Here is a 14,050-nt window from a genome sequence, read left to right as displayed (position 1 = left end):
TTTGAGCTGTGTAAATTACTGATGGATATATGGTATCTTTCAAGTTTGCCATTAAAGGGGTACTCCGGTGGAAAACAGTTTTTTTCATATCAACAGGCGCTAGAAAGTTAAACAGATTTGTAAATTACTTCTATTTAAAAATCTTAATCCTTCCAGTACTTATCAGCTGCTGTATGCTCCACATGAAGTTGTGAAGTTATTTTCTGTCTGACCACAGTGCTCTCTGCTTACACTCTGTGTCAAGTAACTGTCCAGAGTAGGAGCAAATCCCCATAGCAAACGTCTCCTGCTCTGGACAGTTCCTGACATGGACAGAGGTGTCAGCAGAGAGCACTGTGGTGAGACTGAAAAGAACAACACAATTTCCTCTGTAGCATACAGCAGCTGATAAGTCCTTGAAGGCAGAGGCGGCTCTCTAATTAGGCGATTTAGGCGGCCGCCTAAGGCCTCACGCTTAAAGGGGCCTCGCGGCCGCCTAAATCGTGTAGTTAGAGCAGTGATTTTGGCGACATTTTTTATTTTATTTTTTAAATGTCCCGCCCGCACTGCGCACACAGCGTCCTCCTGCGTCCCCCCCCCTCCCCTCCCTTCCCCCTCTCCCTTGCGGCGCAGTGAGCTGAAAATGGTGCCCGACGTCGGAGCGAGCTGTATTTGCGCCGGACTGCTGTGGAACTACAAGCTGCGTGGGCCGGCTTGCTTAAGGTACCGTACCCTTTCCACCCCCGTTACCCCTTCTCAACCCTGTCCAAACCCCCCCACCGTCACCCAGGTCCACCCCCCCCGTCACACATGTCCACCCCCCGTCACCCATGTCTACCCCCCCCCCCTGTCACCCATGTCTAGCCCCCCTCAAACCCCCGCCAGTCCAGGGTTTCCCAACCAGGGTGCCTCCAGCTGTTGCAAAACTACAACTCCCAGCATGCCCGGACAGCCTAAGTCTGTCCAGGCATGCTGGGAGTTGTAGTTTTGCAACAGCTGGAGGCACCCTGGTTGGGAAACACTGATCCAGTCCATACTCATCCCACACCATGGCCAGTTAGAATTTCAGGTGTTTACACTGTCTGTAATAATGTTATAATAACATGTTCACCCCCCTGTCACTCATGTTCACCCCCCTGTCACCCATGTCCTCCCCCCTGTCACCCATGTCCTCCCCCCTGTCACCCATGTCCTCCCCCCTGTCATCCATGTCCTCCCCCCTGTCACCCCTATCCACCCCCCTGCCACCCATGTCCACCCTCCTGTCACCCCTGTCCATCCCCCCTGCCACCCATGTCCACCCCCCTGTCAACTACATGTTCACCCCTCTGTCATCCCTGTCACCCATGGCCATTCATTTTGTGGTGTTGGGAAACCCCTTGGAGCCCTGCCGGCTCATCGAGGATCAGGGGCCCTTTAAGTGGTGTTACTCTGGTAGCTCTGGATGTAAATATAGCAATATACTCAATGATATAAGTATACAGTCCAGCGTTTCCCAACCAGGGTGCCTTCAGCTGTTGCAAAACTACAACTCCCAGCATGCCCGGACAGCCTAAGTTTGTCCAGGCATGTACACTCCTCTACACCCCTCTGTCACCCATGTACACTCCTCTACACCCCTCTGTCACCCATGTACACTCCTCTACACCCCTATGTCAACCATGTACACTCCTCTACACCCCTCTGCCACCCATGTACACTCCTCTACACCCCTCTGTCACCCATCTAAACTCCTCTACACCCCCTATGTCAACCATGTACACTCCTCTACACCCCTCTTTCATCCATGTACACTCCTCTACACCCCTCTGTCACCCATGTACACTCCTCTACACCCCTCTGTCACCCATGTACACTCCTCTACACCCCTATGTCACCCATGTACACTCCTCTACACCCCTCTGTCACCCATGTACACTCCTCTACACCCCTCTGTCATCCATGTACACTCCTCTACACCCCTCTTTCATCCATGTACACTCCTCTACACCCCTCTTTCACCCATGTACACTCCTCTACACCCCTCTGTACACCCCTCTGTCACCCATGTACACTCTTCTACACCCCTCTGTCACCCATGGGGGAAAAAGTGCAGAGCCTAACAGGTTTGTTTTGCAGGTTTAACGGTGAAGAATTGTGGGTGGAAGAAATTGTCATGATGGCGCGGACCAGATGGAGAAGAGAAGGCAACAAAGCATATTAGAGACGTCATTGGTGAGTTGCTGTATAAAACTACATACCCACTGATAAATAGATATAGTGCATAGCATTTTAATTTTTTTTACCATTTTATCCTTTCTTTTTTTTTTTTTTTTGCTCATCAACCACGTAAAAAAAATGTTTTACATTTTTTTTAACTTTTTTTTTTCCCTTCTTTTTTATCGCGCTTGGGGGGCCTCAGATATATTTTTGCCTACGGCCTCAAAAAGTCTAGAGCCGCCTCTGCTGGAAGGATTACGATTTTTTAGTAGAAGTAATTCTCATATCTGTTAACTTTCTAGCACCAGTTGATTTGAAAGAAAAAAATCATAGCTTCATAATATTTCATATGCAGAAAGCTGTTGTAATATACTTCTATAAGTCATGTAAGATTGATTTTCTTTCATGTACTTACCTCTAAGTGTTTTACAATATTAACAACTTCTCTTGTTGAATAAGGATATGAGATAATTCCTTGGTCAGCCATGCTCCTAAGCTCTCCAAAGGCAGCTACAAGTTTTTGTAATATAGCATCAGGCACATTAGGACCATATTGCCTTAGCATAGCAAGTTCTGACTGGGGAACAGGATTATCCACTGCATGGCAACTGAAGATATCCCCTGTAGGAGAAGACCTGTTAATGGGGTTCTCTAAATGAAAAACTAGTGTTTGTATCCATAGCAACTAATAAAAACTGGAAGTCTAAATATATAAATAAATTATATATAGAAATAAATATATATATATATATATATATATATATATATATATATATAGCACAATGATTTAACAGCTTTCTTCAGACTTTAACAGAACAGGCAGGGGCACTAAGCTTAATGCTATGTCTGTTTGTTTCTGCTCACCACTATGCGAGAGACATGAGTGGTGTACGGTTTTACCGAGAATCAATGGAGAGAGAATCTGTTCATCTAAGCAGTGATGTGCAATAAGTTTACACTGCATATATAGTATACTTGTCATAAGATTTTTTTTTTTATGTCAATTTTCGGATAGTAATACATTCATCCTCAATAACCTCTAGATAATATTGGGAGATGTACTGTGTATTTATTGAAAACTTCTAAATCTTTTGACGTAGTTGAAAGGACATATTTGTGGATAATATTATCAAATATGGTATTTAGAAGATAACTATATTATTGTACAGGCGTTATATCAGAATCCAAATGTATAAAAAGATGTCAGTAGAAATGTGACTGAATTGCAGACACTCCACAATCCTTGGAAGGCACTCCCTATATAAAGAGGACACATCTGCTGTTCTGGTTCTCAGCAAGTTTGTGGGTTCTGCTTTGTTTTGTCTGCATTTCTAGATCTCTGCCTGATTTGTCTGCTGTTCCTGGTTCCTGATTACTGTTTACCTGGACTTTCCATTGCCCTATTCCTTTGCACTCTGTATGTTCTGTAAATAAACACCTTAATCCACATTGTTGTGTCTGGCGCTATCCTTAGTGTCAGTTTTGCCCCATTCTGCCTGTCTGGCCAGCTGCCATTTGTGGCACAGTGGGTCCACACCTGTGAGACCTCACAATAACCTTTCACCCCTTAACGACACAGGATGTAACTGTACGTCCTGTGTCCTGGTACTTAATGCACCAGGACGAACATTTACGTCCTGTACATGACCGCGAGCACCAGAGTGGTGCTCATGTCATGCACTGCGGGTCCCGGCTGCTCTCAGCAGCCAGGGACCCACCGGTAATAGTGGACATCAGCGATCACGCTGATGTGCACCATTAACCCCTCAGATGCCGTGATCAATTCAGATCACTGTAGCTGCGGAAGTGCGGTCGGTAAAATGTATGATCGAATAGCCCGCGCCGCTAAAATGAGTGATGTCGTTACAAAGGACAACTGGTTGCGCAAAAAACAAACCCTCATACTCGTCTGTGGCTGAAAATATAAAAGAGTTATGATTTTTAGAAGGTGAGGAGGAAAAAACGAAAATACCAAAATAAAATTGGCCTGTCCTTAAGGGGTTAAAGTTTGTTCAGTGTATAGCTCCATCTGGAATAGTCCAGACAGTCTTACTGCTGGGGATCAGCTGTGCTGCACAGACATTGAAAAGATCAGACTGCAAGTTTTTTTTTTTTTCTTAAATAAATGAATCTGTCAGGAATCAACAGAAAAAAATTAAGAAAGGTTTTCTCATGAGAGGAGACATTACTACTTACCTAAAGCACTAAAGAAATCATTTCCCAGGAATGGAAACCCAGGTCTGTTAGCCAACACTATCATTCTGAAATCCGGATGAATGGCAATCACATTATCTTTTCTCATGTGTTCTGATGGATCTGGTGAAAAGTACAATAGTTTTCATGTTGTTATAATTTTGAGTTAAAAGAAAAAGTGATAAACAGGACCATAGATTTAACAAAATACATTTTCTTCTGAGAATATTATATAAGAGATGGACAAAATAATCCTAATGCAGTTAACTGGCTAAAAACAACCTAATCGTGAGTTTACAAGAGCACAAAACAAAGACAGCGGCTCTCTCTAAGCTGTAAGAAGAACAGGAGAGGTGCACTGACTTCAATGGAAGTTTCACTGGGCTGGAAAGAAGTGACTTGTCATAACGCAGTTTAAATGCGAAAATTGGTGCATTTTCCAAGCCTTAAACATTGTGTTTCGTGTCCGTGAGGCCGTACACTTATGACATTATTTTCAAGTTGCGGTCGGTAATACGGTGCTAATGTTAATCTACAGGGTTATACACGAGGCCGTAACAAATATGCATGTATTTTAAAAATGCAGCATGAGCTACTTTCATCTATTTTGTGGCCAGAATATGCCCATTCAATTCTATGTAGAGGGATTAAAATATTTGATCTTTATTTCATCAGTATTTTGATTTATTTCATTTGTTTTTTAAAGTGTAATTACATTTCCAGTCTAGAGTATCCTCATCAGTATTTAGTACACAGAAATATGGACGCAATACTGTTTAAGTACTAATGGTAATAAAGCAATAAAAGTCCATGACAATTAACAAGGTTCTCCGTCATCAACAACTACATATTAAAAGGGGTATTACTGAGGGGGAAATAAAAGTTTTCTACTAAATGTATGCCAGACAGTTATACATAGTTGTATACTGCATTACCTGTTCAAAAAACTCAAGCTGTCTTTACTTAGCTGCTGTATGTCTTGAAGGAAGTTGTGTAGTTCTTTCCAAACTAACACAGTGCATCCTACTGCCACCTGTTTGTGTCTGGAAATGTATAGTGAAGGAGTAAAGCCTAGATCAGTGTTTCCCATAACAGGGCATCTCCAGCATACTAGGAATTGCAGTATTGCAACAGCTGGAGGCACCCTAATTGGGAAACACTGCCCTAGATCAAATTCCTACAGCTATAGACAGTCCCACATGAACAGAGGGGCAGCAGGGAACACAGTGTCATACTGAAAAGAACTGCAGCTATTAAATACTGCAAGACTCAATTTTTTTTTACAAAGAATTCTGTATTCCTTGCTGTCACCAGCAAATAATGATTTGCAAACAATTTTCTTCCCATTGGAATACCACTTCAAGTAGATCAGAAGTCAGCATGTAGGAGGATGCTTAAGCTAATAAAGCATCCAAATAGTGTTCTTCTACAATATTTAGTAGATTTCTGGTGAAAATATCATTCTTTGCAACAGCAAATATGTTTGCCTATTATTGACATGTTCGGCCCAGGAATTTTTTTTTTTATCAAGACAGAAGGATTGAGACAAGTCATTTTGATGTCCTGATGGGTTCCTTACAGATTTAGTTTTCTATCGTACAATAGAAGTTTATGGCAGCGGTTTGTTACAGGATGGGACACCTATTGCCCCCCCCCCCCCCCCATCCAGTTTGTTAGTGTTTTTTAATAATAAAAAATGAATAAATAAAGCAGTACTAAATAAGCGAGTTATGAGCCTAGGCTTACTGTAATGTCACATTATTCATTGGCTATCCGACTTTGTCACCACTGGGTGTCTTCATTCCAAGGAGATTACAGGGTAATAACTCTCCAGAGTAACCCATCTTGTTTCCAGCTTGTACATTTCTAAGAATTACATCTGCTATCATTGATGTTTACTCTCAGACATGCGGCATTAGATGTACTGTTACTACTATACAGTAATCCTTGGATTTCACATTAATTCCATTGCATGACATAAGGATTACTGTAGTAAAGTAGAAGTCCATCAAAAGGCTGAGAGATAGTAACAAGTGCAATAAAGCACATCCTGGCTTCTTCACTGATAATAGGACAGAAAAGAGGAGAAATTGGGATGTAAGGAGCATACTGTGTGCTCATACTAATAAGCAATTCGGGGGCGTGGCTTGGCACATGACGGAATGGCCGCACTCTGAGTGAGCTCCTGCACCCGCGGCCTTATAATTGCTAAAACAGCTACTAGTGACCCTGCTGTGCTTTATGGGGAGGACCTCCTGTAAGCCACGGATCCCTCCAGCGCTCACCCGTCAGTCCGTCTTCACTCCCGGAGGTATCAGGATGTACCTTCAGCGGTCTCCGGCCTCAGCTCCCCTGCGCCCACCTGCCATTACTGGGTCAGGAAGGGTCTGAGATCTCGTTCGGGGCCTCCGGATCCAGCCCCGACCTGCGCTCTTGCTGTGTTCCCTCTGAAGGGACTGGACTCGCCTCTGCTGCCCTCTCTGCTGCTGTCGGGGTTCCCGACTGCTCCACGCCAGCTCCGTGTTGCTCCCCTGCTACCGGAGCTCCCCACGGAGGACCCCGCTGCTGCCGTATTGACCCCTGGGTCTCTGACCAACCCGAGAACAGGGATGAGTGTTTGTGGTCCCCTGCTCCACAGATCCAGTGGCCCATGCAGTCCCTCCCAGCCTCCCTCCTCTGAAGGCCGCTCTCCATCCCTGTTGTCCAGGACTGGGGGCCCACCATCTTGGGCTCATATAGCCAGGGGCCTGAAACCTCCCTCAGCGTCCCCCCTGTTGCAGCCCTTGATTGCTGCTCCTGCCAAGGCTCTCTCTGCATCCTCCTGCCTTCCCTTGGGACCTGTGCAACCCCCTCCTCTGCTGTGCTCCCTGGACATGGGCTCCCCTGCATTGTCTTGCCCTGATGCCCTGGAGGACCCTGCTGCAAACCGGTCTCGGCTGCTCTCCCCCAAGCCAAAGAGGACCCCGCTACCTGCTAAGATGTCCGCTGGTGTGCCCTGTCTGCCTCCTCAGGGGTCCCCTTTCCACTCCCCTGGGCCCCCTGTGCCCTCTTCCTTGTGGGCGGCCTCCCCGTCCGGGGACATCACCTCTGAGCTGGGCTTGACTTGCTCCGGCTTTCCAGCGTTACCCTCCACTCTGCCGGACCTTGGCCTGCTTCTTTCCCAAATTCTGAAGAAGGAGGATTTTTGTTCCCTTATCGCTGAGGTGAAGGACACCTGTCGGGCGGAAGTTGCTTCCATGCGGCAAGATCTACAGCATGTTTCTGACCGGGTGGAGGGCCTGGAGGATGCGCATGATACCACCAGAGCATATATTGCCCTGCTTCACGCCGTCATTGCCTCTCAAACTTTCTTTGTGACCTCCATGCCCATGTGGAAGATCAGGACAACCGGGGCCAGCGCAACAATATACGAGTGCGTGGGCTGCCTGAGGCAACACGTAAAGAGGACTTATTTGCTACCCTGGAAGCCATCTTTAACCTGGTTCTGGGCTAGTCCCCCTCCCACAAGATCAAGCTAGACAGGGCGAATAGGGCCCTCCGCCCCAAGTCTGCCACAGGAGTCCCTCGGGACGTGGTCTGCTGCGTGCACGATTTCCAAGTGAAAGAAGCTATTATGGCCAAGGCTCGCTCAATGCGGAATATTGACTTTGACAGGTCCCCCATAAAACTCTATCAGGACCTGTCCTGGCTGACGCTATGGAAGCATCGCATGCTTCAACTCCTCTTAGCAGTCCTCCGATCTCACCAGGTGCCCTACAGATGGAACTTCCAGTTTGCTTTGCACGCCCGCAGGGATGGCCGCTCTGCTGTTCTGCGATCCTTCTCTGACCTCCCGGCCTTCTGTTCTGCCCTGGATATGCCGGTCCCCCAGCTGGTGGACTGGGACCTCTCTTCTCAGGCCTACTGAAGCCCTCCTATGATCCTTTATGAGTATGTCTCTTTATTGCCTTTTCTCTTCCTCTCACCATCCGCTATGGTCAGGTGTGTCTCCTTGAATGTTAAGGGCCTAAACTCCCCTTCTAAGTGGCGTTTACTGCAGCGTGAACTGGTGGACCTGCGAGCAGATATTGTCTTCCTTCAGGAGACACACTTTGACCATTCTGGATCCTTCCAAATTGTTCAACACTCCTACCCTCTGGCTTATTCCGCAGTCTCGGATAGGTAGGCGGCTGGGACAGCTATCCTAGTTTCCCGCTCCTGCTCCTTACAAGTCTCCTCTTGTTCTCTTGATCCTCGGGGACGCTATGTTATAGTCGAGGGTCCTGGGGGGTTCCTCTTCTGCTCTGTAATATCTATGCTCCTAACACGTCTCAGATCCCGTTTCTCTGTAGGGTCCTTTCTAGACTCCATAAATATCCCTCCTCTGCGTGGTTATCGGGGGGGGGAATTCAACCTTATTTTCTCTCCAACTATGGATCGCCATTCCCTCATTGACACCCCACCTTCTCCTGCCCAATTGCACCTGGCTGCCCTTTTCCAACAGCTTATTTGGGCCTCTTCACTATACGACTTTTGGCGCATAAATCACCCGACGGACTGCTCTTTCAGTTTTTATTTGCACCCGAAAAAGTTGCATACTCGCATAGACAATTTTTTCGTAATGGCTAGTCTTCCCATGGTACGCATGCTCTCTACTGCCTCCCTTGACCATATCTCCTGGTCTGATCACTGCCCTGTCCTCCTCTCCTTCTCCCACTCTCCTTCCACACTCAGGAGATGCCACTGGCGTCAGAATGACTCTCTTCTTAAAATGGTGCCTTCCCGGGAGTCGATCCAGAAGTGTATCACTGAATACTTTGCCACCAACGAGGGCTCGGTTGCTTCGCAAGCAGTTCTTTTGGAGGCCCATAAGTCGGTGGTGCGTGTACAATGCATAGCTCTGGGAGCCCGACTTAAACGTGATGCTCTGACTCGTTCCCGGGACCTTCGCGCCTTGAAAGTCTGCCTGGCGGACTTTTACTCTCCTCTCCTTCTGTCTCTACCCTGAGAGGCTTGGTGGCTGTGCGTGCTCCACTGGGGTATCTGGCCCTTCATAGGGTGGAGAGGCAGCTATTGTATGCCAAGCAGCGTTTCTATGAGAAAGGTAATAAAGCCCACACTATGTTGGCCAGACGTCTACGTGACCATGCCGTTGCCCAAGCGCCATCCGCCCTGAAGGATTCCTCGGGAGTCCTGCACTATCACCCTGCTGACATCTCCCGTCTCTTTGTCGACTATTACTCTAACCTCTACTCTCTCCCTTCCCAACTTCCTTCTGACCCGGGGGAGCGTGCAGCCACTCTTGATTCTTATCTGTCCCGATTCGGCCTTCCCTCTCTGTCGGAGGCTGATCGTGGTGTGCTAAACGCACCTATTGCTAGTGAGGAACTACTCGAGGTCCTAAAGTCCCTCCCGGCGGGCCGCTACCCGGGGCCTGATGGCTTCTCTTATCTCTACTACAAGATCTATTCTTCCATACTTGTTCCTAAGCTGGTCCCTCTTTTCAACTTTTTTATGGGGGGCGAGGAGATCCTGCAGTCATTTCTCCACTCGTTGATTACCCTTATCCCAAACCGGGCAAGGACCCTCATGACTGCTCCAGTTACAGACCTATTGCTCTCCTCAACTCGGATTTGAAGCTTTTTTTCTAAAGTCTTAGCAGTAAGGCTTAGCTCCTTTCTCCCCTCCCTCATTAATAAGGATAAGGTCAAGTTCATCCCCGTCGTCAGGGGGGAGATAACATGAGGAGGGTAGTAGGTCTGGTTGACTTGATCAATCGACGATCTGACCAGGCTTTGATTCTTAGCTTGGATGCGGAGAAGGCCTTTGATAGGTTGGGGTGGCCATTTCTTTTTGCGACCTTCCAAAGCTGTGGCATTTCTGGTAACTTCCTTACTGCACTGTGGGTCTTTACTCTTCTCCCACTGCTTCTATTAAACTTCCTCATGCGCCTTCTCCTACTTTCCTCTTTTCAATGGCACTAGACAATGATGTTCGTTGTCCCCCCCCTGGTGTTTGCTTTGTGTGTCGAGCCTCTTTCTGCTATGGTCAGGGGGGACCCGGACATCGCTGGTATCCCCTTGCATGACAGGCAGTTCAAAATCTGCCTATTTGCCGATGATGTACTTCTTACGCTTTCCCGCCCCTTGCTTTCTCTTCCTAAACTTTACAGGGTCCTTTATGACTATGGGGTTGTATCGGGCTATAAGGTTAACCTCTCTAAGTCGGAGGCTCTCCCCCTCAACCTTCCCCCCTCTGTCTCCGCTCTACCTACTCCTTTAACCCCTTAAGAACCAGGCCCATTTTTGGCCTTAAGGACCAGAGCGTTTTTTGCACATCTGACCATTGTCACTTTAAGCATTAATAACTCTGGGATGCTTTTACCTTTCATTCTGATTCCGAGACTGTTTTTGCGTGACATATTCTACTTTATGTTAGTGGTAAAATTTCATCGTTACTTGCATCATTTCTCTGTGAAAAATGCAAAAATTTGATGAAAAAATTCAAAATTCTGCATTTTTTTAAACTTTGAAGCTCTTTGCTTATCAGGAAAATAGACATTCCAAATAAATTATATATTGATTCACATATACAATATGTCTACTTTATGATTACATCATAAAGTTGACATGTTTTTACTTTTGGAAGACATCAGAGGGCTTCAAAGTACAGCATCAATTTTCCAATTTTTCACAAAATTTTCAAAATCTGAATTTTTCAGGGACCAGTTCAGTTTTGAAGTGGATTTGAAGGGCCTTCATATTAGAAATACCCATAAATGACCCCATTATAAAAACTGCACCCCTCAAAATATTCAAAATGACATTCAGTAAGTGTGTTAACCCTTTAGGTGTTTCACAGGAATAGCAGCAAAGTGAAGGAGAAAATTCTAAATCTTCATTTTTTAACCTTGCATGTTCTTGTCAACCCAGTTTTTGGAGAGAAATCTACCTACAATTTGTAACCCAATTTCTCTCGAGTAAGGAAATACCTCATATGTGTATGTAAAGTCTTCGGCGGGCGCAGTAGAGTGCTCAGAAGGGAAGGAGCGACACTGGGATTTTGGAGAGTGAGTTTTTCTGAAATGGTTTTTGGGGGGCATGTCACATTTAGGAAGCCCCTATGGTGCAAGGACAGCAAAAAAAAAAAACACGGCATACTATTTTGGAAACTACACCCCTCAAGGAATGTAACAAGGGGTACAGTGAGCCTTAACACCCCACAGGTGTTTGACGACTTTTCGTGAAAGTTGGATGTGTAAATTATTTTTTTTTCTTTTTCACTAAAATGCAACTTTTCCCCCAAATTTTACATTTTTACAAGGGTAATAGTAGAAAATGCCCCCCAAAATTTGTATCCCCATCTCTTCTGAGTATGGAAATACCCCATGTGTGGACGTCAAGTGCACTGTGGGCGCACTACAATGCTCAGAAGAGAAGGAGTCACATTTGGCTTTTGGAAAGCAAATTTTGCTGAAATGGTTTTTGGGGGGCATGTCACATTTAGGAAGCCCTATGGTGCCAGGACAGCAAAAAAAAAAAAAAAAAGCACATGGACAACTGTTCCAAAAATCTGTCAGACACCTGTGGGGTGTAAATGCTCACTGTACCCCTTATTACATTAAGTGAGGGGTGTAGTTTCCAAAATGGGGTCACATGTGGGGGGGGGGTCCATTGTTCTGGCACTATGGGGGCTTTGTAAACACACATGGCCTTCAATTTCGGACACATTCTCTCTCCAAAATCCCAATGGTGTTCCCTCTCTTCTGAGCATTGTAGTACACCCGCAAAGCACTTTAAATCCACATATGGGGTATTTTCTTACTCAGAAGAAATGGGGTTATAAATTTTGGTGGGCTTTTTTCCTACTTTCCCTTTTCAAATTTCATTTGAAAATTCTTCAAACACCTGTGGGGTGTTAAGGCTCACTATACCCCTTGTTACGTTCCGTGAGGGGTGTAGTTTCCAAAATGGGGTCACATGTGGGTATTTATTTTTTTGCATTTATGTCAGAACCACTGTAAAATCAGCCACCCCTGTGCAAATCACCTATTTGGGCCCAAATCTACAAATGCGCTCTCACTCCTGAGCTTTGATATGCGTCCGCAGGGCATTTTACACCCACATATGGGGTATTTCCGTACTCAGGAAAAACTGAGTTACAAATTTTGGGGGTCTTTTTTTGCTTTTACCGTTTGTGAAAATAAAAAGTATGAGGCAACACCTGCATGTTAGTGAACAGGCTGGTGTAGCCTCCAACATTTCCTTTTCATAAGGGGTAAAAGGAGAAAAAGCCCCCCAAAATTTGTAGTGCAATTTCTCCCGAGTACGGAAATACCCCATATGTGGCCCTAAACTGTTTCCTTGAAATACGACAGAGCTCTGAAGAGCGCCAGGCACATTTGAGGACTAAATTAGGGATTGCATAGGGGTGGACATAAGGGTATTCTACGCCAGTGATTCTCAAACATGGTGCCTCCAGCTGTTACTAAACTCCCAGCATGCCTGGACAGTCAGTGGCTGTCCGGAAATGCTGGGAGTTGTTTTGCAACAGCTGGAGGCTCTGTTTTGGAAACACTGCCGTACAATACGTTTTTCATTTTTATTGGAGGGACGACAGTGTAAGGGGGTGTATATGTAGTGTTTTACCCTTTATTTTGTGTTAGTGTAGTGTAGTGTTTTTAGGGTACATTCGCACTGGTGGGTTACAGTGAGTATCCCGCTAGGAGTTTGCGCTGCGGCAAAAAATTTGCCGCAGCCCAAACTTGACGCAGGAAACTTACTGTAAACCCACCCGTGTGAATGTACCCTGTACCTTCACATGGGGGGCAAACCTCCAGATGTTTCAAAACTACAACTCTCAGCATGTACTGACAGACCGTGCATGCTGGGAGTTGTACTTTTGCAACAGCTGGAGTCACACTGGTTGGAAAACCTTCAGTTAGGTTCTGTTCCCTAACTCAGTATTTTCCAACCAGTGTGCCTACAGCTGTTGCAAAACTACAACTCCCAGCATGTACTGAACGCTGAAGGGCATGCTGGGAGATGTAGTTCTGCAACAGCTGGAGGTACGCAACTACAACTCCCAGCATGCCGAGACAACTGTTTGCTGTTTGGGCATGCTGGAATTTGCAGTTTTGCAACATCTGGAGGGCTACAGTTTAGAGACCACTGCACAGTGATCTCCAAACTGTGGCCCTCCAGATGTTGCAAAACTACAAATCCCAGCATGCCCAGACAGCAAACAGCTGTGTGGGCATGCTAGGAGTTGTAGTTTTGCAGGATCTAGAGGGCCATAGTTTAGAGATCACTGCAAAGTGATCTCCAAACTGTAGCCCTCCAGCTGTTGCAAAACTAAAAATCCCAGCATGCCCAAACAGCTGTTTGGGCATGCTGGGAGTTGTAATTTTGCAACATCTGGAGGTCTACAGTTTAGAGACCACTGTACAGTGGTCTCAGACTGTAGCCCTCCAGATGTTGCTGGGCAACTCACCGGCTTCCGTAGGATCCAGGGAGCAGCATAGTCGTCCTCTGCTGCCACAGCCAATCGCTGCCTTCTACCATCGACGATGGGAAAGTGGACTTCATCCCCGATCCCCTTCGGTTTCCCCATTCTGCCCCGCCTATTGTGGGTGGGCAGGACGGGCAAACCGAAAGTTAACACCCCCTCCCGCCCCCGATCTGCTATTGGTCATCGCTTC

At 46.2% G+C, this 14,050-nt stretch overlaps 1 protein-coding gene across 3 annotated transcripts in view; it reads right to left on the bottom strand.

Annotated features, from left to right (window-relative positions):
- Nucleotides 1-14,050, bottom strand: part of VWA8 (von Willebrand factor A domain containing 8) — a 383,619-nt gene that overhangs the window by 174,376 nt on the left and 195,193 nt on the right. For all 3 annotated transcript variants that reach the window (XR_008888496.1, XM_056555457.1, XM_056555456.1), the window contains exons 25-26: nt 4,375-4,494; nt 2,594-2,799 (exon numbers count right to left, since the gene is read on the bottom strand). Coding sequence is in view for 2 of the 3 variants with exons in the window: in XM_056555457.1 (XP_056411432.1) it covers nt 2,594-2,799; nt 4,375-4,494 (326 nt within the window). In the remaining variant the exon portion in view is untranslated. The remainder of the gene's footprint in view (nt 1-2,593; nt 2,800-4,374; nt 4,495-14,050) is intronic.

Source organism: Hyla sarda, chromosome 2 (genome assembly GCF_029499605.1).
Source record: "Hyla sarda isolate aHylSar1 chromosome 2, aHylSar1.hap1, whole genome shotgun sequence".
In the NCBI taxonomy this organism is placed as follows: domain Eukaryota; kingdom Metazoa; phylum Chordata; class Amphibia; order Anura; family Hylidae; genus Hyla; species Hyla sarda.
The sequence above is the reverse complement of the archived record's forward strand: the minus strand, read 5'-3'. Positions and strand labels throughout refer to the sequence as shown.